At 33.7% G+C, this 23,385-nt stretch overlaps 3 protein-coding genes across 5 annotated transcripts; 2 read left to right on the forward strand and 1 right to left on the reverse strand.

The window, feature by feature from the left end:
• Positions 1 to 193: 193 nt before the first annotated feature.
• Positions 194 to 2,231, forward strand: LOC123314788 (zinc finger protein OZF-like). The gene is made up of 3 exons (XM_044900139.1): positions 194 to 388; positions 521 to 1,112; positions 1,234 to 2,231. Exons 1-3 carry the CDS (start codon positions 257 to 259, stop codon positions 1,938 to 1,940), a joined length of 1,431 nt encoding a protein of 476 aa, XP_044756074.1. The 5' UTR covers positions 194 to 256; the 3' UTR covers positions 1,941 to 2,231.
• A 1,529-nt stretch (positions 2,232 to 3,760) lies between these two features.
• LOC123314804 (beta-mannosidase) lies at positions 3,761 to 11,110 on the reverse strand. Its single transcript, XM_044900172.1, has 13 exons — positions 10,979 to 11,110; positions 9,806 to 9,955; positions 9,163 to 9,311; positions 8,478 to 8,683; positions 7,829 to 8,093; positions 7,552 to 7,708; positions 7,106 to 7,394; positions 6,678 to 6,785; positions 6,433 to 6,620; positions 5,250 to 5,583; positions 4,598 to 4,901; positions 4,314 to 4,514; positions 3,761 to 4,134 (listed from the first exon to the last, which is right to left on the reverse strand). The coding sequence occupies exons 1-13, from the start codon at positions 11,082 to 11,084 to the stop codon at positions 3,883 to 3,885; spliced, it is 2,709 nt and encodes a 902-aa protein (XP_044756107.1). The 5' UTR covers positions 11,085 to 11,110; the 3' UTR covers positions 3,761 to 3,882.
• Positions 11,111 to 13,161: 2,051 nt separating this feature from the next.
• Positions 13,162 to 21,651, forward strand: LOC123314805 (protein white-like). 3 transcript variants are annotated; one of them, XM_044900174.1, is made up of 13 exons: positions 13,162 to 13,304; positions 14,793 to 14,889; positions 16,957 to 17,182; positions 17,326 to 17,564; positions 17,903 to 17,974; positions 18,646 to 18,983; positions 19,062 to 19,233; positions 19,470 to 19,631; positions 19,783 to 19,914; positions 20,455 to 20,683; positions 20,744 to 20,849; positions 21,201 to 21,381; positions 21,453 to 21,651. In XM_044900174.1, exons 2-13 carry the CDS (start codon positions 14,815 to 14,817, stop codon positions 21,552 to 21,554), a joined length of 2,034 nt encoding a protein of 677 aa, XP_044756109.1. In that variant the 5' UTR covers positions 13,162 to 13,304; positions 14,793 to 14,814; the 3' UTR covers positions 21,555 to 21,651. The 3 variants fall into 3 exon arrangements, with proteins under 3 accessions (XP_044756109.1, XP_044756110.1, XP_044756108.1); XM_044900175.1 differs by lacking the exon at positions 13,162 to 13,304 and adding an exon at positions 13,324 to 13,342; XM_044900173.1 differs by lacking the exon at positions 13,162 to 13,304 and adding an exon at positions 13,849 to 13,993.
• The last annotated feature ends 1,734 nt before the right edge of the window (positions 21,652 to 23,385 follow it).

A 23,385-nucleotide genomic window follows, 5' to 3' on the forward strand; every position in this document is an offset into this window, starting at 1 on the left:
TCTTTATACTTTTCAAATTCTTTTCTATGATTTGATGTTCTGTTTCTATTTCACATCCACAAATTACAGTAATATAAAAGCAATATAAAAAAGTAATATAAAAGCTCTAAAAGCTCTTTGATAAAAGATGAGGATGTGATATAAAAGATGAGGATTCCTCTTTGGTGAAATATTCTGTGGTCATATTCTGTAAATAAAAAATAAATTCTGTAGTTCTGTAAACAATAACAAACGGATATTAAACCTACTGATCGAAATGGAAGTTTTTGTCCTCCCTAGTGAATTTTCCATCGTTTGTAGAACTTGTTTATCTAAAAATGAACCATTGTCACCATTAGAAGAGCAGAATAATATTTTACAAATATTCACACAACTCACGAAATTAGAGGTTAGATAAAATTATTTACAAATTTTGTAATGATTGAATTTCATGAATATAATTCCAATCAGAATGGTGGAATGGATGCTTTGATAAACATTGTACATATAATAATGAACCTAATAGGTTGAGCTTTTTCAGATAAATCAATTGGACAGATTGCCTCCAGGAATTTGTTCCCTTTGTTTACAAACATTTGAAAATGTACATCATTTCATTGAAAAATGTAAAGCATCCCATGAGATCTTAAAATTAGCTTTGGAACGGGAAGTACTCAGTAAGAACATAAATGGAAATCTGTCAAATAAAAGTGATCCAAATCTTTCAATTGATAATAATTTTGATGATGAACTGCATTGTGATGAACAGGCACCTCAAGAAAAGAAGGAAAATGAAGATTTGAGCGCAAGTGAAAATCAGGCTAAAGAAAATGACTCGATTAAAAAATGGGTACAATGTGAATGTTGTGGTGAAAAATTTGAACAGAGAAAGAAACTGAGGGAACATTATAGTCTGAACGAAACATGCATGAGAAATCGATTCAAATGCAATATATGTTCAAAAATATTTACCAAAAGATTCAAGTTGCAAGCTCATATTAGGTGTCACACTAAGGAATCTCCTTTTCAATGCAAGATATGTTCTAAAACATTTAGATTCTCTCAAAACCTAAGGAGACATCGGAAAACACATGAAGGAATTAAATCATTTGTATGTCATATTTGTGATAAAGGTAATATAATCCTGATATAATTATTATTGAAGTATTAATTATCAATTAATGTCTGTGGGGTTGAGTTTCTTTTTGTATTGAATCGCAGTATATTATTCTCAAAGGTTTGCAATATTTTCAGGATTCTCACGTGCATTTGTGAAAGAAGAACATTTAAGAACACATACTGGTGAAACACCTTTTATATGTAAGTATTGTGGAAAGAGTTTCAAACGATACAATAGTCACCGAACACATGTAATCAGACATCAGTTGGAAACAGGAGAATTGCCTGAACATCAGAAAATAATTTATGAAGAAATGAAGTGTAGTAAATGTGATAAAAAATTTTCCTCCAAGTCAGCACTCCGAACACATGAGGTACTACATACAGGTGAAAGAATGTTTCTCTGTAATGATTGTGGAAAAAAATTTTATACTAAAGGGGCATTGCAAAGTCATTTTAAAGTTCACACAGGAATTAAACCATACAAATGTTCTAATTGTGACAAGTCATTTTCTCAGAAAAGTGGATTAAAGAATCATGTTCTTATACACATGGGTGTTAAACCATACTCTTGCAATTTGTGTAGCAAATCATTCGTTCAAAGTACTCATTTAAAGAATCACATGAGAACACATAGTGGAGAGAAACCTTATATTTGTTCATATTGTAATAAAGGTTTTGCTCTGAATTGCAATCTCAAAGTGCATATAAGAACCCATACTGGGGAAACCCCATATTGTTGTTCTATCTGCAATTTGGGCTTTTATGATTCTAGTACATTGAAAAAACATAAAAAAACACATGAGCAGTTGCTGGATTCAGTTGAGCAGATTCAAGTGTAGATTAAAAAAAACTGTAGCTACATAATATTCCAAACTTTTTTTAAGCATAATTTTTTATGTCACGAAATTAGTAATTGTAATAAAACTTAAGCCTTCACAAAGACTATTCAGTAATCCCATAGTGAGGATAGGGGATATTTGATGCAAGCCACTTTGAATCCATTAAAGTTAATTATCTCTATCCATGTGACAAAATACAAATATTATGTTTATGTACTATATACCTTCAGAGAGTATTGTTCATCTTAGCAGTTGATAGTTTTGAAAAAGTTAATAAATCATTTAAATTTGTGTAATTTTTTTCCTTAGTATATGTTCCCAAATATACGTTACCCTGTATTTTTATAAACCATTAAATTCAACTTTCCATCTAACAATGTTTCACATTCTATTCCTGAATCTGAAGATTTTCGGGTAGTTAACAATTCATTCAAGATTTTCTTCACGGCAAATTTGAGACAAATGAGTTAAATTAATATCTCAAGAACCGTGACCCGTGACATTTTGGTATTGAGAAGTTCCAAAATAAACTTTAGTAAAATTTTCTGCAGAGAAACAAAATTTTGCTGAACTTCCGGTATAACCGGAAGTACCACCGAGACGGCCACTCATTATGATCCAGAAAGTTTCAGAAAAAAAATTTCATTCGATTTTCTAGATACTTCTACTGAACAGCCTGTATATATGTTCCGAATTTCCTTGTTTCCTTTGGGAACATAAAGATGTCAAACATCTAAATGCATTTAAAATGAAATCGAATTGGTAGATCTTCTCTCTATTTGTCAGTTTTGAACTAGGAACACTATAAAAGGGTAAGGCGGTGAACACATATGAGCGGCCGCGGCCACGATCACGATCACGATCGAGAAACGTCCCATGGAAATGTCATATTCCGCACATAATATCACGCTCTGTTCAGCGATATAGCGGCGTTCAGTCGCGATGTCTCACGATCGTGATCGTGATCGTGGCCGCGGCCGCTCATATGTGTTCACCGCTTTATAGTTTATTTTCATCAAGAATATTTAGTTATTTAGTCTTTGATATCGTGTTGTTTTAACTACTCCATCAAATCCTTGAAGTTTCTGATTAAGAAGAGTTAATGGGGAATTCTCCTCAATCTGGGTTATCACAGCATATGCAAGTTTAAACTGAATAATTATAAGTTTCATTCATGAATTTTTCAAATGCACAGCGGAAACTGTTCAAAATCATTAATTACTCAAATATGAGGTTTTAAAATTTAAATCGCTTTCGTTTACGATTTGGCAACAACGCCTAGGGAAAAATAAAAAGAAAGATGGCTTGTTTATAAAATAACAGCTGTTGATTTCAAAGATATTACATGTGTGTAATATCTTTGGTTGATTTAGCCATCATAAGACGCGTACTCACTGGCGAGCCTCAACAGAAACCGGCCATAATAATCCCATGAAATTTTACGACCTTCCTCGTTCGTCGCAGACTTCATGGACAGCCATCTTTGTCTATTTCATCAAGATAGTGTATTTGTTGTCCTTTATTATGAACGCATATTTCATTCGATGTTGCCAACTTGTGCAATAGAAACGAAACGCTTTAAATTTTAAATACCCATTTTTATTTTTCATTTTTAAGTACTTAAAATAATTTTTTTTGGGAAACGTATGAAATGGTTATTTGAAAATGTGACGTTTCAAAGATATTTCATAAAAATACATCATTTTCTTCAGAGAGTATTCCCTATTTCAGTTGTTACTTCGAATAATTTGGCCTCCTTATTGCTAATATCAAATAAACACGAACCCCACCGAAGAAAATACCATACAAAAAACGCAAAATAAGTTATTGAGATTGTTTTTATTGAAATAATTTAACAGGAGCAGTATTTGTAGCTATATAGACATTATGACTGGATATAATCGAAAAACTTTTTTCAACCTGTTATTCACAACTGAATAAGCTAATTCTTATTATCACCTATCGATAGTATATTCGATATCACTATAGTTTTTTTCAATTTGTCTGGATTGCAGTCTTCGTCTGCTTCGAAGTATATGGTCTTCGTAGGTGTGACTAGATGGAACCCATTCTCGGAAAAGCTTCCTGGTACTTCTTCGCACTCCAACCAGACGAAAAGGGCTATTTCTGATGTTTTGAGTTCAATTTTGAAACTTCGATTTTTATAAGGCGCCAAAGCTAGTATTGACGTGATCTGCAAAAAAATTCATCAGTATTAATAATATATGGATGAAGATGCGCCAAGAATATAGTGTCAGTAATGATTTAGCAGCATTGAAATCTAAAAGAACTTCTTTTAGAGTTCAATGTGTAGCAAATATATTTTAACCAAACAGTTTTTATAGTCTATGATTGGTTGTTATAACACTTTACCTGTATTGTCGGTTTTTGCAAATTCAGATTTTTCAAGGCTCTTGGAAGCACAACATTTTCTGGAGCTAGTTGAGTATTTCCATTGAAGAGATTTAAATGGAAAAAGCAATTGTTGGCTGCCACAGATAGACTCCCGCAACCCAATTCATTCAAGTAATCATCTGTTTCTAAACTGATGATATTTTGAGAAGAGTATGGCTCCTGCAAAAAATTTTGTAAATGCATTTTTTACCGCCTGATGATTAGAAATATTTCGAAGGAAATAATTCATTTTAACTTCTGACCATTGTAACATTTTTCTCGATAACTGCAATAGGTTTGAAAGATGTCCACTTGAGAACACTTATGGATAAAACAGCATCAATTGTAGTAGTTTTATCAGAAACTATCGTAATGTCTAAACTTCGATTAATACTCAAGTGCCCCACAACTATTAAAGGGGAGAAGGCATCTCGAATTGAATACTGAAGAATTTTCCACTTTCCCCTGGCATCTATTCCAGACCATGTAGGTGCGACCCATACATCATTCAGTTGCCAGTAAAGGGCACCCATAGTGAGACCATGTCCGTCTGCAGTTAATATACTCCTATAAAAAAATTCTGATATTTTTCTGAAAATAATATTATCTCTCGAATTTAATATAACAAAATTTGCTCGCAAATTCTCGATACTAAATCAGGAGATCCCTATTTTGATTTCTGCAAATATAAGCCCTCTTTTCGGAGTTACATTCCTTTGAATTTCGTGATGTGTGTATCTCACCATCCGGTCATACAAAAATCCATTAATTTGATGCACAGCAGTTTTATTATATGCGAAATCTCATAGTGCTACCTATTTTGGCGATGGACACTTTTTATAATATCTTTGGAATTGATCTTATAACGGGCTTAACTTTTGCTAAGTAAAAAAAAATGGATATCAATAAACTCACCTATATTTTCTGTAATGTTCTGTCTCAGTCTTGATAGAAACAGCCTGTATTACTTGACTGTAGTAAATGAAAGTTTTTGTATAATTATCGCTAGATTTTGGGGGCAGATCCAATTGGTAAAAGATGAGTAGTTTCATTTCCAAATCGCCTAATGGGTGATGTTGCCTGCCTTTCAAGAATTTGCTGCCTATTACTAGATTATTAGATTCATTATTCGTTATTGTTTTGAGTGACGAATATGAAGGGTAGGACTGGTAGCCGTATTCAGAAGAGAATCTAGGAATGGGAAAAATATTCGGATCGAAACCATCCAATTCGTAAATATAAGTGTGATCTGAAAAAAATATAGATATGATTAAAGTGAACAATTTTGTGGAAAAAATTATGGGTTACGAATTGAGGAGAGTTGTAAAGTGTTTGGAAACTGATGAACTGCCAAACTAATGTCCTCGGTTAATCTTGTTATTAATAAAACAATATTTTTTTTTAATACCTATGATAGAATTTTTGTTTCACAGACAAGTAAGTAGAATTGAATGAAATTATGTCAAGTTCCTTGTTTCTTTCATAATTTTATTTCCCTTATCCATTAATTGTGGATTACACGACTTTAGCTTTAGCTTTGACTCAAAGCCTTTGAGTATTCAACCCCCTTTAAGTGTCAATGGCTTTAGCCCAATATATGGGGTTAGCATTATTATACTAACCCTCAAATTCCGGAACCTTTTTTTGAAAGATTTCAAGGCTACTTTATACAGCTCAATATATTTCCGGTATTTTTCTGTAAAAAATGCTCGAAAAATTCAATTTTTATGTTTTCATCAATAATTGAGAAGCTATTCACGCACCCTCTACAAGAGGTGTGGAGGGTAGTTGAGTTGATATAAATGGCAACCCTAGTTTTTGTGCTAGAAATGGATAAAACTACTGATGTTACCGAAATTGATTTGTATATTATATAATGGATTTTTTATCGTTTTTCATTATACTTATTGATGAAATTGTGTTCAAACTTACTGAATTTGAATTTTACTTCTTTAATTATATTTGAGGTCAATGACATACACTTTATTAGTCATTTTATATTCTTAGTGTTATCGAAAACATGTGGTGAATATCTGAATACTTAAGTTGGTGAGACTTCTGTATAAATACCGAATACGATCTCTATATAAATACTGACCATCCCCATATAGCTGATCATATGGATTTCGTGATATTCCACCGTCTTCTTCAGTCTTGACGCCATTACTTGGACTCGACAATAAGAAAATACCACTTTCTAGTATCTTTTCGAATTCTGTTTTGATTGTTTCTTGGTAGAGTTTTTTGTAATCATCGTTGTATATTTGTTTACCATTACTTCCATACCTGAAATCCCACTGTTTACTATTATTTATTTTGTGAAAACTTCAGCTAATTTACTACCAATTTCCTGTCAGAGCAGCCTCGTTTTCATTGTTTCCTGCCCATACTACTATGGATGTATGACTACCTATCCTTCTCAATTGATGTTTTAATTCAGTTCTAACATTCCTGTAATAATCAATAATTTTATTATCTCACTATAGGTACGATTTGTATCACTCAACGAAGGCTTCTGATAGCTAGGCCCAGTTGAATACTAGATAGGCTAATACCGTTGCTAATACATGTAATGAATAATTAACATTGTTATGACTCCACTGAGTATTCAACAGTATTAACTTTTTGAATGTTGTTTCAACAATCATGTTGTTCCAACAATCAGTTGGCGAAAATTTTATTGTGTCTGCTGGAAATATTTATAAGATAAAAACGGCAATGATTCATGATTCTTTTGAAAATGAACATGGCAATAAAACACATATACTAACGTCAAGAAATCCTCTCCTGTCGGATAAAGAGCACAAGCAAACATGAAATCTTGCCATACCATTATTCCCAATTCATCAGTTTTCTGATAAAAATAATCTGATTCGTACACTCCTCCTCCCCAAACTCTCAACATATTCATGTGTGAATCTCTAGCAGATTGTAAAAGGGAATCGATACTTTTCCTATCTTGTCCTCTCTCTGGAAGAATACTGAGTGGTATATAGTTTGAGCCTTTCGCAAAGATGGGTATTCCATTCACTCTGAAATAAAAGGTGTTGCCCCAAGAATCTGAAATTTTTGTTTTATTTTCGCTTAATCCTCAGTAGGTATCTAATCTACCCTTGAGTATTCAGCCACTCGAATACTCCAAGATAGGAATAAGTTTACGTATGTGTTTAGCTTCATACAAAGCTAAGCAATGCTCTCTTTTCAATAGCACACTTACCTTGGTTTCCTTTAAGTTCATCTTGCACGAGTTCAACTGTTCTGAATCCTATTTTTCGAGTAAAGGTATCATTGCCTTGTGGAGAAAAAATGGATACATTGAAATCGTACATCATTTGTTCTCCGTAACCATTTGGCCACCATCTCTTCACGGCGTTCTGAAGCAATAAAAATTCTTGGTGGCCAAATAGAAATCATTCATTCATAGAACGATTTTAAATGCAATTTACAACAAAATATTGAATCAGTTTTTTCCATGAAATCTTTTTGTTACTTACTTGGGGAACTTTTATTAGATGGTCAATAACAGGCTCATCACTGTGTAAGACTGATTCATTTATATTTTTGATGAATATAAGATTACTTTGATAATCAGTGGCTATCTCATAAACTATTTTTGCATTACTGAGCTTCTCTCCTCTGTTTTCTGATAGGAATGTTTTGACTCTGACATTCCACCATTCGTCTTCAACATTCTCAGTGACTTCTGATACAACATATCTGACAATATGGGCATTGAAACCTTCCAGATACACATTTTTCCTGAAATATAAATATTCATTGTATTTCAAAGAAGAAAAACAAAATATTCACTGAAACATATAAGGAATAGCAATGACCTGCCAGGGTACTCAGAGCCCTCAGAGGGAAATAAGCAAAATTCAAAGGAGTTCGAAATTTTTGTAGCCTTTTGAATTCCATATTGAATGGAAATATCACAATATGATATAATAAAGAAAGAAAAATAAAAGGAAAAAAACACCTACATTAAGAGGAACAATAATTTCTTTCGGAAATATAAGGGCATAATTTGAAAATTAATTGTCCCTTAAAATATATTTTGTCTTTATGAGTTGACAAGGATGATACCTTCTTTTCAATTTCTATCACAGGTTTTGTTTTATCGCATTATATTATCATACTCACCAGATACCAACCGAAGCAAATGCTGGTCCCCAATCCCAGGAGAAAGAAGCTTGCATTTTTCTCAATTGATTGATGTGACATTCCCCCCTGTAATCACTTGGGGGACATTGAGGTGGTACAGGATAAATTTTGTTTTGCTCAATTGCCAATTTATTTGCGAATTCAACAGGTGACAAGAATCTTATCTCAATCAAATTATTCCCTAACTGAAAATAAAACAAAGCATTATATTTTGTTTGTTCACGCGATAAATTGCAATTTAGAAACGAATAATAGAAAAAAACATTTACTTATATTGAAACGTCGATAATACATGAATATCCATAATTCAATTTTCACTGGGTTGAGTTATTCAACCACTGCAGTTTTGCTCACACCTGAAGATGCTATCGCATAGCGAAACACGTGTAGTAGTTAAATAACTCATCTTACGGTGAAAATCATGAATTCGTCCTAGTTTTTCAACATTTAAGAAGTGCATGTAACTTTTTGAAAACGTAGCCCTACAACAACCTGCTCAAATGGATGACCTTTTTTTATGAATATCTGTGTAAATGTAGAGGAGATTGGGTATCTTAATGATTTTTATGAAAGAAGAAAGAAACCCCGATTCTTGTCAGGTTAGAACAAAATATTTTTCATGAAATATTCAAATGACTAGGGATATAAAAAAATTACATCTTACCGTAATTTTATTTTTTGCATCAAATACATATTTCACAAACATGTTTGTGCTATTTCCTATATTCACTCCATTCAAGAATATGGACGCTATTGTATCGATTCCCTCAAACACGAGATTTATATTGTCATATTCAATTAGACTTCCACCGACTAGAAAAGTTGGGATAATTAGTGAACTAGAAAAAGTTTTCTGGAACCAGCTTCATACTAACTCGTTATAGGAAACAAAAAGAGCTCTAAGTATGATATACATGAGCATCTATACTTCAATTCAATAATATTTTTATTTCTCATGAATCCTTAAATATTAACCATAATTTCAAATAAATAAAATCGTTACTTGAAAGTTCCAAATGAGTTGTCATGAAACTTACGAAACGAAAGAATAACCAACAAAATTTTTAAAGGAAATAGCAAGAAAGAGCAGTTATTCAACAGGATGATAACAAATTAACCCTTTCTATAGGTAACATGCAGGCTCTATTTGTTATAAGCTATTATGATTGAAATTTTGAAATAGAAAGAAACACTAACAAAGGTTAGTTAAAGTAAATTGAGTTTCTATCATCTCATGCAACAAATAATGATAATTAAAAAAAAATCTATTATGGACAATTTTTGCACAATAGTATTCGAAAAAATACCTTTGAAATTTCTGAAATACGTCCAATTTGATTCTCCGACCCATTTGTATTTTTGATCATTCTCTTCGTAGAGGGGATCTTCAATAATACGATTTGATAATAAATCGCTAAAAATTCCCCCTGGCACTGTCGCATTTAACATCTCATATTCTGAAAATAATAGAGATGTCAAGAACACAATGCTCTCAATTGATATCTATCAGTCTCATTTTTTTTACATTTTCAAAACGTCTTCATATCGGCATGCTAAACAAAGTAGACATTAGGTAAAAATTTTATTATATCCAAACAATTCAAAATATTTCAACTACATAGGTACTACAGATCCAAGCTTTGAAATCGAAATAGAAAGAAAAAACTCATGACCCTTATATGAGCCTCAATCCTCACGTTACAAAAAGCTGTCAATTTGAATTTCATCTTTTCTTGGTCGAATTCAAATGCTCCTGTTTGGAAATGATAAATCGATAAAAGCCGTCTGCTTCATTATTTCACAGCTTTATAAAGATGTCAGAAATTACGTGGGTGAATCGAAAATGAAATATTCAGAGATCGTCTTCCACAATGTTGAAAATCAGAAAATCCATTGCGAAAGAACAGCACTCAGTGCTTTGATTCCAAATATATTAATGATAGAATTTGGACAATTGAAAACTTGTTTAATAGCGTTGAAAATCATTGCATTTGCCAAATAAAGTTCAAAATGAACTTGAGCACTTCCCAACTCTTTGCGTGAATTGCAAAAAAATGAATTTCGTCAATATATTAAGATGACACACTTGAACAAAATTATAAGAATTGGAAAGGAAGCTACATGGGTACGGAGGAATTTTCTCAGTATTTCGCCAGAACAAAAAGTTAAGCAATTCATAGTTATGAAAATGAATCTCATTTTGATACGCTAAACATATCCTATATTTATAAATTCAACATTTAACCAAAAAGCATTTTCAACGATAATGATTACAATGTTGATTTTTATTAATCATCAATGAATCATTCTGAATAATCTGAATTAACGTCCAATATCGCGAAATATTCGTTTCCAGTAGAGTATTTAGAAAGGATAGCCACAGTAAGGGATTGGAAAGCAATATTTCACAGAAAAACGTCCAATCAAGCTTTGTTAATCATGCTGACAGTGGTCACAAACAGAACAGCTTGAAAACTCACCTCTTTTTGTTCCATTCAACCACCAGGAACCACCCAAATCTAGTAGTTCTGCACCAAAACATTTTGCAAAGTTTGAAAGTATCAAGATTAACAATGTTGCATGCATGCTTTCTTGAACAGTTTGAAACTAGAGTGATCGAAATTTGAAGTGACAGTAAATAAAATTTAATTGATTACTTTAGATAAGTGCTTAATGATTCATTGTTGTACAGTAGCGTCGATATTCTATAATGGTAACTGAGCCACATTTTTTTTATTTAAATATTTTATTCCGATTTTTCTCATAGATACAAAATTATGAATTATTATATTTCACATTAAAGTTGTTTAAGTTCATTTTCAGTAGAAGTTCGTGTTATGTATTGAATAACATTATATATAATTTTACAATTAAAATTTCCAGAAGTTGAAATCTGCGAACGAATGAAATAAGTAGGTAATCTTCTCTGATTATTTATTTGCTTTCAAATTTTTCGTTCTTGTTTTTAATAAAAAGTTGGAGGATAAATATATCAACCTAATGATGAGAAATGCAGTCCCTTATTATCGTGCAAATATTAGGTACCTACTATTCGAATTGTCATTAATAATTCAAACTTTATATGCCCAAACCCTAAATATCGGATATAAAATAATAATTTTGGGAAAGTTCATCAACCAATAAAAAACTCCTCACTACACAACATATTATATTTCGAATGATTTGTTATAATTTTTATACTAATTATGAAAAAACTTTACCGAAATTACTTCAAATGAAATACCAAAACCTGTATAGTTTACAGTATAGGTAATCTCCAATGAAATTAGTGCAATCACAATTCAATCAACATCTAAGTTGTTGATAAGTTCACAATGAGAGATCGTAAATTTCTTAGGTATATCAATTTGGATAATCGCTGATAATTTTTCACAATAAATGAGTGAGTTTTTATTTTCCTTTTCCTGTTTGTTATTCGATTCCAAAGGTTCAATATCTCAGCTATAAACTAGTCAGTATATCATAGTAAGCAGTGAGATGCTTGAAAATAGTTAACTGAAGAAATATTGAATAATAATTATAGTACCTCCATAGTTAATTTAAAAATTACTATTACGAGTCTGACCGATATTTACCGTTCATCATTTTATCTAAACCTACAGACAACTAAAACAACTCAAAAATGAAATGAAGTTTGAGGATTTGAAAAATCAGAGTATTATTCTGCAACAACTCAAAAACTAAAATGATCGTTCAAAAAATATGGAAGTTTCTATCAAAGCAGAATTCATTTTTTACATATACTCGTCATACGATGCTTCACCAGAATAAGGACCAGTAAAAATGTTTTGGCGTAAACAGGCTTCTCGCTCACTTGGCAATATAATAAAAAAATTAAAAAACTGCTTTGGTAGCCCCATGGTAGCTAATCTCTCACTTTTTATTTTCAAATGATATATCCTGAATATTGTCGATATTTTTTCTATTAAATGCGGCCATTTAAGAATAAAGGAACAGAAAATTGGTACTTATGGACCTATAGCCCGACCTCCTCGCTTGCCAGATCTGAAACCACTGGATTTTTTGTGGGATTATCTAAAATTCTTGAAGAATTGGTTCATTACAAAGTATGTGGATTCAGATGATAGAAGAACGGTTTGTTGTAGTATGTCGAAGCGTTAATTCGCATGCGTCCTGCTTAAGAACGCCTCTAACACGTTTTTCCTCTTGCAGGGACTCTGCGGAAAATAATTTCGAAAACTGACTGTAATTTTTTGTTCGTGTTATGAATTGTATCACAGGTATTCCAGTTGAAATTCATGTTTCATTAGATCTATTCCAAATATAAAGTCACAGTGCTGTCAAATGTGCAAAGTGATAAGTCATTTCGCCAGCATGCGATAACGACACCCTATATACATGCAGAATCAAGAACCTCGGATATTCAGATCATACAGATCAATGTGGAGAATCAATATTTCATATCGTATCAGTATCAAATTATAAACGAATTTTGCTTTAACTGAACCACATATTGTTTCCTTCCTCCTGTTTACGTAGGTTTATACTAGTAGAATTGGTTTATTAATGCGGAAGATGTGGTTTCTTGATATAGAGTTCAACTATTTTCAGTAACGTGTGAAAATAAAAATAGTGTAATTTGAGTGAACTTTAGTCGACCCTTTTCTTTACTTATATAAACGTTTAAATTTCAATATGTTTCAAACTCTACCAGTCTTCAAGTGAATTCTGAATTATTGTGACGATATACAGAAGTGTTCCAGAATGTACAGATAAACTTAAAACACCGCATACTGAAGCTAGTAGACGCTTTGAACTAAATAGGTACAGAGAAAAAATTTCTCTTCCATTTTGGGGACAGGGTATATAATATTCTTCATAGAAATAAAGAATATACCAATAGAAATGCTGCAAATTGCAGGAATAGTGTTTCAATTTTTCGGCAAAAATTCTTAACTTCTTCATGAAATGTGGGTTATAGTTTGGGATATTTTGAGCGTTGGGGAATAAAATTTGTGAAATTTCATAGGTGTTTCACATTGCTGTTAATGAGCCTCCAGTTTTATAGTCCGGACAATTAAAATTTTCACTCTAGTTCTAGTTAAAAATCCTCTGATGTTTTGTTTTCAGTTGTAATTGGTCGTATTTTAATTCATTATAATGAATAGTCTGGTCTTTTTACATTTCTGTATTGCGCATCGTAACTTCTTCTTCTCTATGGGCTATGACAATATACAAGCACCAAAATAAGACTTTTTTCAATTTTGATGTACTTTACTCGTTAGGTATATGATTCGAATATAGGTTCGAAAAAAAATTATAGGTACAGGTATCTTTGTGTTAAGTGTATCATTTTATTTCCTTTAATTCTATTCGTTGCGTGGAATATGGTCATCAGAAATATAATATGTAAATATGTAACATATGTTCAGTTCTCAGATACCTCTTTTAATTCTTTGTAGGTGTATTGTTTTGTTTTACTTATAATAAATTAAGTACTTGAAAGTAATTGGGTAAGTGAAGCAATTCACATAAAAATATTTTTGATTCATAAATATGAACGTAAGATCTCTTCCATAACGTTTTTCAGATTTATTCGGATCGTTATAAAAATATTCATATATATTATATATTCTCTTGATTGTCCTCTGATAAATTCATGAAAATACCAGCTCAAACTAATGTTCTGTAACTACCTATATCTATAGAGTGTGGATTTATACGACGATTGACTATTCGTATTGTGAGAATGTGATAGAACAGTGTGTTTTCATTTGATTTCTGATTTTCTTTGGCCATATATATTGCTTATTCGAATGTTGTTTTTTGAACAAAATTGAGCTTAAATATTTGAATTGATCAATAAAAGTGAATATTTATTTCCTATATACATATTATCAATTCAGGCAAAATATTCAATTATTTGAACCTCTGGGGATCTTATAATTTTCATACTATCAATCGTCAATAAACCGCATCTTATAGTGGGTGTTTCACGCATTGTGAACAAATTCAGGATATGTTTCTCTGACTTGTTTGGAGTCGAAAGCTCCTTATTCCCGATGCCTCTTTCTACAATTCTTGAGAATACCTGCTTCCATCTAGGGTACAAGAATCCAGTCCTCTCTTCTTCTCATGGATTCGAAAATATCGAGAAATTTGTTGGAAAACATGTAACGCCCTGTTCCTTGGAAACGAAGCATTTCCGGCCTATATACAGGACCAAATAACTCATAGATTAATATCCTGAATTTGTTCGCAAAGTTTATGAAACACCCTATCTGACTGCACATGAAAACTTTTTCTTTCCAGAATTTTATTGGAATCTGCCATAATGGAGACCGACGATAATTTGAATACAATAAGCAGCAATGGCTCGAGTACTAAGGTGTCTGAAACCAGTGGAAGTGTAAGTTAATAGGACATATTCATTCATCAACCTGTATGGACGTTATAAAAGAATTAAAAATGTGTTTTTGATTGCAAATTCGTGGGTGTAGGTACTATGTACTATATCATCCCGCTCCACCCATTTTCTGAACGAGATTTGAGATATTGAGATTGTTTATCATACACTTTCAGAATTCTTATTTAGTAGAAGTAGATACCTATTTTTATCAACATTTAGTGTGATCAAAGGATCAACAACAACAATGACAAACTTATCTGGTATAACTAAGCCAGAGAATAGTGTTAACATATACACTGCGCAAAAAAATTAACGCACAATATGGAAATCTCAAATTTATTCTACAACTGAAGGTGTTCTCAATGATAATTATTTTTATCAGAATTATGCATGCATATATTATCCACTTTCAACGGTTTTCTTCAATACAGATGTTTTTTCCCAGCAGGAGTAAAAAAAGATGATATTATCAGATTTTGAATGTATTGGCTCGATTCTAAAATCAGTTGTTCTCGATCAATTCTAGTGATCAATAGTTTTTCTTTCGTTTGATTTTCTACAGTCGATCGCTATGCAACGCGAAACACGCAATTTGACCCAAGAGGAATGTGCCCAAGCGGTAGTTTTGCGAGAAGAAGGGTGGACATACACAAGAATTGCAGAAAGGTTTGGAGTTTCCCATACAAGTGTGTCCAGAATGTTGAAGCGATTCAGGGAGACAGGTATGAATGTCCGAAGACCAGGACAGGGTAGACCACGGGTAACAACTGTCATTCAAGAACGTTACTTGAGAGTTTCTTCGTTGAGACAACGGTTTGCAACCGCTCGCCTCCTTCAAATTCAGCTTGAGCAAACTCATGAGGTGCAAATTAGCACTCAGACAATAAGAAATCGCCTCAGAGAATATGATTTAAGACCTCATGTCGCGGCAAGAGGCCCAGCTCTTACCCCAGCCCATCGAAGGGCGCGTTTGGATTTTGCGAGAGAGCATATCCATTGGGAAGAGGCCGATTGGGAATGAGTCTAGACTCTTCACAGATGAGTCTAGATTCTGCCTCTACCATTGTGATCGACGTTCCCTTGTATACAGATGTCCACATGAAAGATATGCTCAGTGCAATTTCCTGAATACTACTGGTTTCGGGGAAGGATCGATTATGGTATGGGGTGGAATATCTTTGACTGCTCGCACAGACCTAGTGGTCGTTGATAATGGAGCTATGAATGCTGATAAGTATATAAGGAACATTCTTGAAGAGCATGTAGTGCCATTTGCCCCATACATTGGTGAAAATTTCATTTTTATGGACGATAATGCCAGACCCCATCGTGCGCGCATCGTTCAGGAGTACCTTGAAGAGGTTGTGAAGTCTCTCGAATGGAATGGCCAGCAAGAAGTCCAGATCTCAATCCGATTGAGCAGGTTTGGGACAACCTCAATAGAAGGCTGAGAAGTTCAGAAAATCATCCAGCTACTCTTAATGACTTAGGAATCCAACTCGGAGAAATCTGGGGAGGTTTAGATCAAAACATTTTAAGATCACTCATTTTGAGTATGAACCGTCGTTGCCGAGCTGTAATTAACGCAAGGGGTGGAAATACCAAGTATTAAATCACTTATCAGCATTTCATTATTTTGAAAATTGTTCATTTCTCTTCTTTCACATAAGATTCGGTGAAATCCTGAATTTTTCTTCCATTTAATGTGTCTTGTTTCGTTCAATACCTTCCCGAGAAAACATAAAAAATAAGTTATAAAGTCAATGTAGAGTTAACTTCCATTAAAATTGAGATTTTCAGAATGTTCGTTAATTTTTTTGCGCAGTGTATAATGAAATAACATCTGAAATGTTATAGAATGTTCTAGAATTTTCAGTATATTCCTACATCCTTCAAAATGATGTAGGTACTATCACTACATCGGACCATTTAGGATTTTCCAATAAAAAGATGTCAAATAAAATGTATCTATCTCGAAGATAATTTCCATGATAGTCATGGTCACTAACAAACTATAAACCGGGTGTTTTATTCAATTCAGCCAATGATTATGATTTGGCCTTGCAGAGTGGTGAATATGCTTATGAAATTTCGGATTTCGCATTGAAAACGTGGAAAACAAATTCCGACGAAGGAGATCCAACTGGCCAAGTTCCGGAAGACAATCAAATAGCATTATCCTGGTGCCATATAAACGTTTATGGTAGCCGGATATCAGCTAATCACAGCACCAATGTTTTGTCAGCGATAACAAGAAATGAAACGAAAGAAAAATCACACATATTGAAAGATGGTAAGTTCTGAATGCCATCTCCATCAAGTAGTAAGAAAATAACACAGAACGCATTGATTAAGTTCCAAAAATATATTTTTTACAAATTTTAAAGACATATTTAAATTCTTAAGATGGCTTCAACAATCCATGTTTCGTTGCAGTGAGTGGCTCGGCAAAAGCAGGTGAATTTCTGGTGATTATGGGTTCCAGTGGAGCTGGCAAAACTACCCTCCTTAACTGTCTTACATTCAGGAACCTTAAAGGTCTGGAGATATCTGGTTTAGTTTGTATGAACAATGTGCCTACTACCCAAGCCCAACTAGCAGCGAATTCGGCTTATGTACAACAAGATGATCTCTTCATTGGCTACTTAACAGTTAAAGAACAACTCTTGTTTCAGGTGAGGTTAATATGGTTTATGGTTCACTGGTTTCGTTTAAGAGCTCATCTTCCGGTTGAAATATCTAGCACTTCACTCTACTGATGAGGGACAATGATCCCGAAACTGGTCTACAGTTGTGTTTAGATGTTTTAAACTTCTTTAGGATTTTCCTACGCTTGTTTATGACTAGCTCGCATTTTTGGAACGACAATTCTACGGAATTGTGTTGTTTCCAGTTTGATGGCAAAATAAAGTGTTCAATCAAAAATCATTCATCAATTCTAATTTGATATTTCCGAGGTGCCCGGTTGGCACCTGGTAGAACTTTTAAATTTTTTTAGATTCTATTCTTATAGTCTTTGGTGAGAATGGATGCAGAATACACTATGGAGGAAAGAAAACAGCGTGTTGAAGAAGTAATGATCGAGGTGAGAATATGCAAATTTTACTTGTTATTATATTCCATTGCTCAGCTTTATTCAGTTTTCAGTAAAATACAAGTACCTGTACTTTTTTACAGTCATCGTCTTCTCAGTAACAAATGTACGGAAACAGTTAATATGCTCTTCATAATTTATTATTCTCTAGAGTCCATCTTCGGTTGAAAGTTCACACTATAGATACAGAATAATTTGCTCGAATTTTGAGCCGAAAAAAATAATTTGGAAAGACTTGAAATTTGTGCGTTTTATATCGTAATAAGGTTGACCGTAACTTTTTATAGTGAAGAAGAAAGACTTCATTTTGTTTTTCAACTCCCTACAATTAATTCCGCTGCCATATTGGAAAAAGTAAAAAGTAAAGTAAAGGAAATTTGTTCTGCAAAAAGGACGGACACAACTAGACAGAGAGAATTTGCTTTTGGTTACATCATAAAAGATGCACAACTACATCGGTATTAATTTAGAACAAAATTGCACCCAATAACAGTAAAGTATAGATAGTAATGAGAGTTGTTTATCTCCCAATTACCCTGAATATATTTCTCTTCGAACACAAGATTTTATAAGTGCCTATACTGACGAACAAACAGAATGTAAAATTTATGAATTTTCATTATGGTCAAAATGTATCTTACCTCTGACTAAAATTGTTTCAGCTAGCCCTAAAAAAATGTGAAAATTGCCAAATTGGTGTACCAGGAATAGTAAAAGGTATATCTGGAGGGGAACGAAAAAGACTGGCCTTAGCTGGGGAATTCCTAACAAATCCGTCAATTCTATTTTGTGATGAACCAACTACTGGACTAGATTCCTTCATGTCCCTCAATGTCGTTCAGTTATTGAAAGACATATCCAGAACTGGTCGTACAGTTATTTCGACTATACATCAGCCTTCTTCTGAATTATTCCTGCTTTTCGACAAATTATGTTTGATGGCACAAGGAAGAACAGCTTTTTTGGGCACCACAACGGAGGCGGAGACTTTTTTCACTAAGTATGACAATTTTTTTTTCTTGTATACTTACAATTTCATTCGACGACTCGTGAAAATATCATTTGTTTTTCTTCACAGACTATCCGCCCCTTGTCCTTTGAACTTCAATCCGGCCGATCATTACATTCAAATATTATCTATCATACCTGGGTGTGAAGAAAATTGTAAAAGATCTATCAAATCTATTTGTGATGCCTTCGAGTCATCTAGCTTAGGTATACAAATACGAAAGTCAGCAAAAAAAATTGTGGTAAGACCTCGGCAGGTATATTCGTTCCTACTTACATTCAACGGTAGTGGTTAGAAGATTCAATCATTTTTTGTTTAAAAAATATGAAAATGATTTTTTGATATCTAATAATAATAATTTTATTTCTTTCACTTTTTAATACGAATACTGAAATAAAATGCAATGAAATAATGTCCCTATCAAATGATTTTATTCCGTGAAAAAGTTGAGATACTTATTAATTACTCGTGTTTCAGAAAGATGCGGAAAAAATCGATGAACCTTGGATACATAAAGAAGGTCTTTTGAATCCTTACAGGGTTGGATGGTTACCACAGTTTTGGGCCTTGTTATGGCGCAGTTGGTTATCTGTAATAAAAAATCCAGCAGCTACCAAAAGGAGATTTGTCTTAGTTTTCGTGAGTTTTTTTCACTGAAATTACATTAATTTAAAGGTACACTGTATAGTAAGCAGTTTCTTTGACTTGCTGCTGCGAATATATTTTCAAAATACAGAATGAATTCTCATTGAAATTATTTGGCAACAGCATTTCATATTATTTTTTCTAGATAGAGACTCTTATCATAACAATAATTTACTTCGGCCAAAAATTGAACCAGAGCGGCATAGTTAATTTGGATGGTGTATTCTTTTATCTCCTGGTCAGTACATCTTACCAGAATGTATTTGGAGTTGTGAATGTGAGTATTAAACTCCTTTATCTTCTACATTTTGAAAATTTTATTTTGCATCTATAGATGATAGACAGGACCAATTCCAGTGGCGGTTACAGGATTGAATGGGAAGGGGGGGCATAATTTTATATATTAGAAATTCTGTAAGATGTTTCTTGATATAAAATAGGTACATCGTTATAATTGTTATAAAAGCTTATGTTTGAAAGATAATTACTTTGAAACTTCAACCGCTGCAACCGCCCTTGACCAATGATTCATGTTTATTTTCCGAAATCAGCATTAGGTGAAAGCTTTGGGATAGAAGTTATATAATGATGAAGATATACTCCTCGCATAACATCAGCTACTTTCAGAAGTGATTTTTCGAGATTTAATTCTTTACCATATACATAGTGTTTCAGTGTCAATGGTCCACTCAATGTACATATTTTGAAGCTCTGCTTATATTTCACAAATTTTACTGGTCATGAATAAATAGTTGATGGTGACCACAATAATAATAAAATGAGGAAATTCAACTGATATAATTTTCGAATTTTTTAGACACTTTGCGGGGAGATTCCTCTATTCGTTAAAGAGCATAAAGATGGAATGTACAGGACCGATGTTTACTATTTGACTAAAGTAATAACCGTCATACCTGTTTCCGTTTTTTTGGCTTGCTTGAATACCACTATGTGCTATTATGCTGTTGGTCTTAATCCAGAAGTCGACCGATACCTGACGGCTGTTTGTCTCACTATATTAGTCTGCTTATGTGGCCAAGGTCTTGGTAAGAATCTCTCAATATAGACACAACCAAAAAATGCAACAATATATTGAATTTCTACAGGGTTTATCATATCCACTGTATCCCCATCGTTCGAGTTAGCTCCTCCAATCGTAAGCATCGTTGTGTCGCCATTACTGATGCTTGGAGGAATATTTTTGAATTTCAGGTAAGGTAATTTTTATTTAAACGAAAAAAATATAAAATATCTTTTGTACTAGAAAATAAAAAAAGGATTCTGCGTGATAAAACACATGGAAAATCGATCTCTTAACCCAGAAAGATCGTAATTTGAGCTACACCTTTTCCACAAATTTTCTTTCAATTTTTTTCTTAATTTTATTTCAAAACCGGTTTATTACAAACATTATTGGCTTACGCGAATAGGTACATTTTAATCGTGTTGGATTGATTGAGTATTTTTCGATCAAGGAAGTGCTCCCTGATATCTAAATAAAAATTATTGACAAAATTAGGATACAAAGTGTCTCGACTTTGTATAAACACTTTTCTCTGGCAGATCGATACCAGGATATCTTCAATGGTTATCTGATTTGTCTTGGTTCAAATTCGCGTTTGAGGCCTATATGATAAACCAATGGTCTAATGTTGCTCATATTGAATGCCATCAAAATTCGAGTGCCAATTCAATATGTCTGACAAATGGTATCGACGTACTACATAAGCAGTTCATCAGTTTGGTGAGTATAAAACCAAACACCGACATAACACCATCTGTATAGTTTACATCTCCAAGCGTTAATTTTTTCAGGGAGAATTCTGGCCAGCCATCTCTGCACTAATTTTTCTAGCCCTTATGTTTCGAGTTGTCGGATTCTTCATTCTTCTCTTCAGGGTATCAAACGATGAGTAATAGTGAAGTCTTCATTCATTAAACGTTCCCATCATGAATTTGTTCATGTCCATGCTTCAATATAATATGCATTATAACTCAGTAAATACTTACACACCTTTTGATCGTTTTTATGAATTTTCCTTCAACAAATAGGTTTCATATTAACATAGTGATCCGCCTTTGATTAATAGTCAAACATGCACAAATATATGAGAATAATCTATAAACTATGTCCAATGGCTTTTCCTCGGAGTTCCTGAGAGTCAGCTATTCATTTCAGGGGAAATAGGTTTGCGAGCTAACCTACCCGAAATCACTTGTGAGAAGGTATCCGCGATAGCCCAGGAAATAAAGCAAACTCAGAAAGGGAATATTACTCTGGCGACAGCTCAACAATTAGTCGGTAATCAATCAATAATGCTGTGGTCAGGGGAAGACCTTTCATGAGTCGTTGGCCATAGCCTAATGGTGAATGCAGGTCATCCAGGTCTCTCAGAAAACTTGCTTGTTTTGTATCCTAAGGCTATTAGTTTCGGTGATACAGGGTGATTCATGAATATTGACCTAAATTTGCGATAGCCACAACTCTAGAATGCAAGGTCCGATTTCGATAAAATTTTATGGGTTTGTTCATTTCAGAAAACTCTTCCACACGGTTCATGAAATATCAATATTTTCAGGGCAGTACTCAGAATATCATGAGTTTTCATTCAAGCCCCAAAATCTATATTCTTTACATCCCTTACAGGATTTTCAGTACAGAGTTATGGCTATCGCGAATTTAGGCCAATATTCGTCATGAATCACCCCGTATCTACGAAACTAATAGTCATACAAAACAAGCAAGTTTTCTGAAAGACCTGGATGACCTGCATTCATTATTCATTCATTCATTCATTGCTGTATCCCGTTACCAGGAATAAATCTACAAAAAGAAAAAAAAATGGCATGGATAGTCACCAACCAGATCTGCCGCTGCTGCATCCTTCTCGAGTCTCCATTATAACTCTGTACCAAAAACCTCCACTGTGACCAGTCCAACGCTAGTTGTTCGTCCTAGTTATGATTGGCATTAACGGATTTCAGGGATTGATGTGTAGTATATCCTTAAACCGCTTATACTGGCCTCCTGGTTTTCGGGCTCCCTCAGTGAATTCGCCATACAGAGCTATTTTGGGGAGTCTTGTGTCTTGCATCCTCAGAATGTGGCCGCTCCATCTGAGTCGGACCCTCGTTACTTGAGTCTCAATTGTTGTACAACTCGCGCGTTGCGAGACTTCTGCATTCGAAACTTTGTGGAACCATCTGATGTGCATTATCTGTTTTAGATGACGTTGTTGCGTTTGTTCAAGCTGTTCAATATCTCGCCTGTAGGGCGTCCAGCTTTCGCTTCCGTGAAGAAGCGTTGGGAGTATTCACCATTAGGCTATGGCTAACGACTCATGAAACACCCTGTATAAAAGATAAGTGTAATATCTTTGTTTATATATCTTCCCTGAGGGGAGAGGAAAAGGAATGGAGGTCTTATATGTGATCAAAATGTAAATCCGCGAGCCCTTGCAATCCCTCTCTTTTTCGGATGTTTGAATCGATCCCATGCATGAACGCGAAACCCACGTGAATTTATTATTGGGCCTATTGTCAAGCCCCCTTCACAGTTTTACTACCGTCAATCAAGACCCCTTCACACTTTATGACCCCCCAGGTAAGTCAAGTCCCTTCGTACTTTACAACCGTCGGTCAAGCCCCCTTCACAGTTTACTACCGTCAGTCAAGAGCCTTTCACATTTTATGACCATTAGTCAAGTCAGGTCCTTCACACTTTACGACCGTCAGTCAAACCCCCCTC

This window comes from Coccinella septempunctata, chromosome 6 (genome assembly GCF_907165205.1).
Source record: "Coccinella septempunctata chromosome 6, icCocSept1.1, whole genome shotgun sequence".
In the NCBI taxonomy this organism is placed as follows: domain Eukaryota; kingdom Metazoa; phylum Arthropoda; class Insecta; order Coleoptera; family Coccinellidae; genus Coccinella; species Coccinella septempunctata.

Excerpts from the sequence above, each read along its gene's own strand:
- LOC123314804 (XM_044900172.1), bottom strand. The coding sequence starts at position 11,084 with ATGCATGCAACATTGTTAATCTTGATACTTTCAAACTTTGCAAAATGT. Across the intron at positions 7,709-7,828 it reads ATCTAATAAAAGTTCCCCAA|AACGCCGTGAAGAGATGGTG; the intron begins GTAAGTAACAAA and ends TTATTGCTTCAG. Across the intron at positions 6,621-6,677 it reads GCTGCTCTGACAGGAAATTG|GTATGGAAGTAATGGTAAAC; the intron begins GTAGTAAATTAG and ends GTGGGATTTCAG.
- LOC123314805 (XM_044900174.1), top strand. The coding sequence starts at position 14,815 with ATGGAGACCGACGATAATTTGAATACAATAAGCAGCAATGGCTCGAGT. Across the intron at positions 17,975-18,645 it reads TTGAAGAAGTAATGATCGAG|CTAGCCCTAAAAAAATGTGA; the intron begins GTGAGAATATGC and ends AAATTGTTTCAG. Across the intron at positions 20,850-21,200 it reads GGAATATTTTTGAATTTCAG|ATCGATACCAGGATATCTTC; the intron begins GTAAGGTAATTT and ends TTTCTCTGGCAG.
- LOC123314788 (XM_044900139.1), top strand. The coding sequence starts at position 257 with ATGGAAGTTTTTGTCCTCCCTAGTGAATTTTCCATCGTTTGTAGAACT. Across the intron at positions 389-520 it reads CACAACTCACGAAATTAGAG|ATAAATCAATTGGACAGATT; the intron begins GTTAGATAAAAT and ends GAGCTTTTTCAG. Across the intron at positions 1,113-1,233 it reads ATGTCATATTTGTGATAAAG|GATTCTCACGTGCATTTGTG; the intron begins GTAATATAATCC and ends CAATATTTTCAG.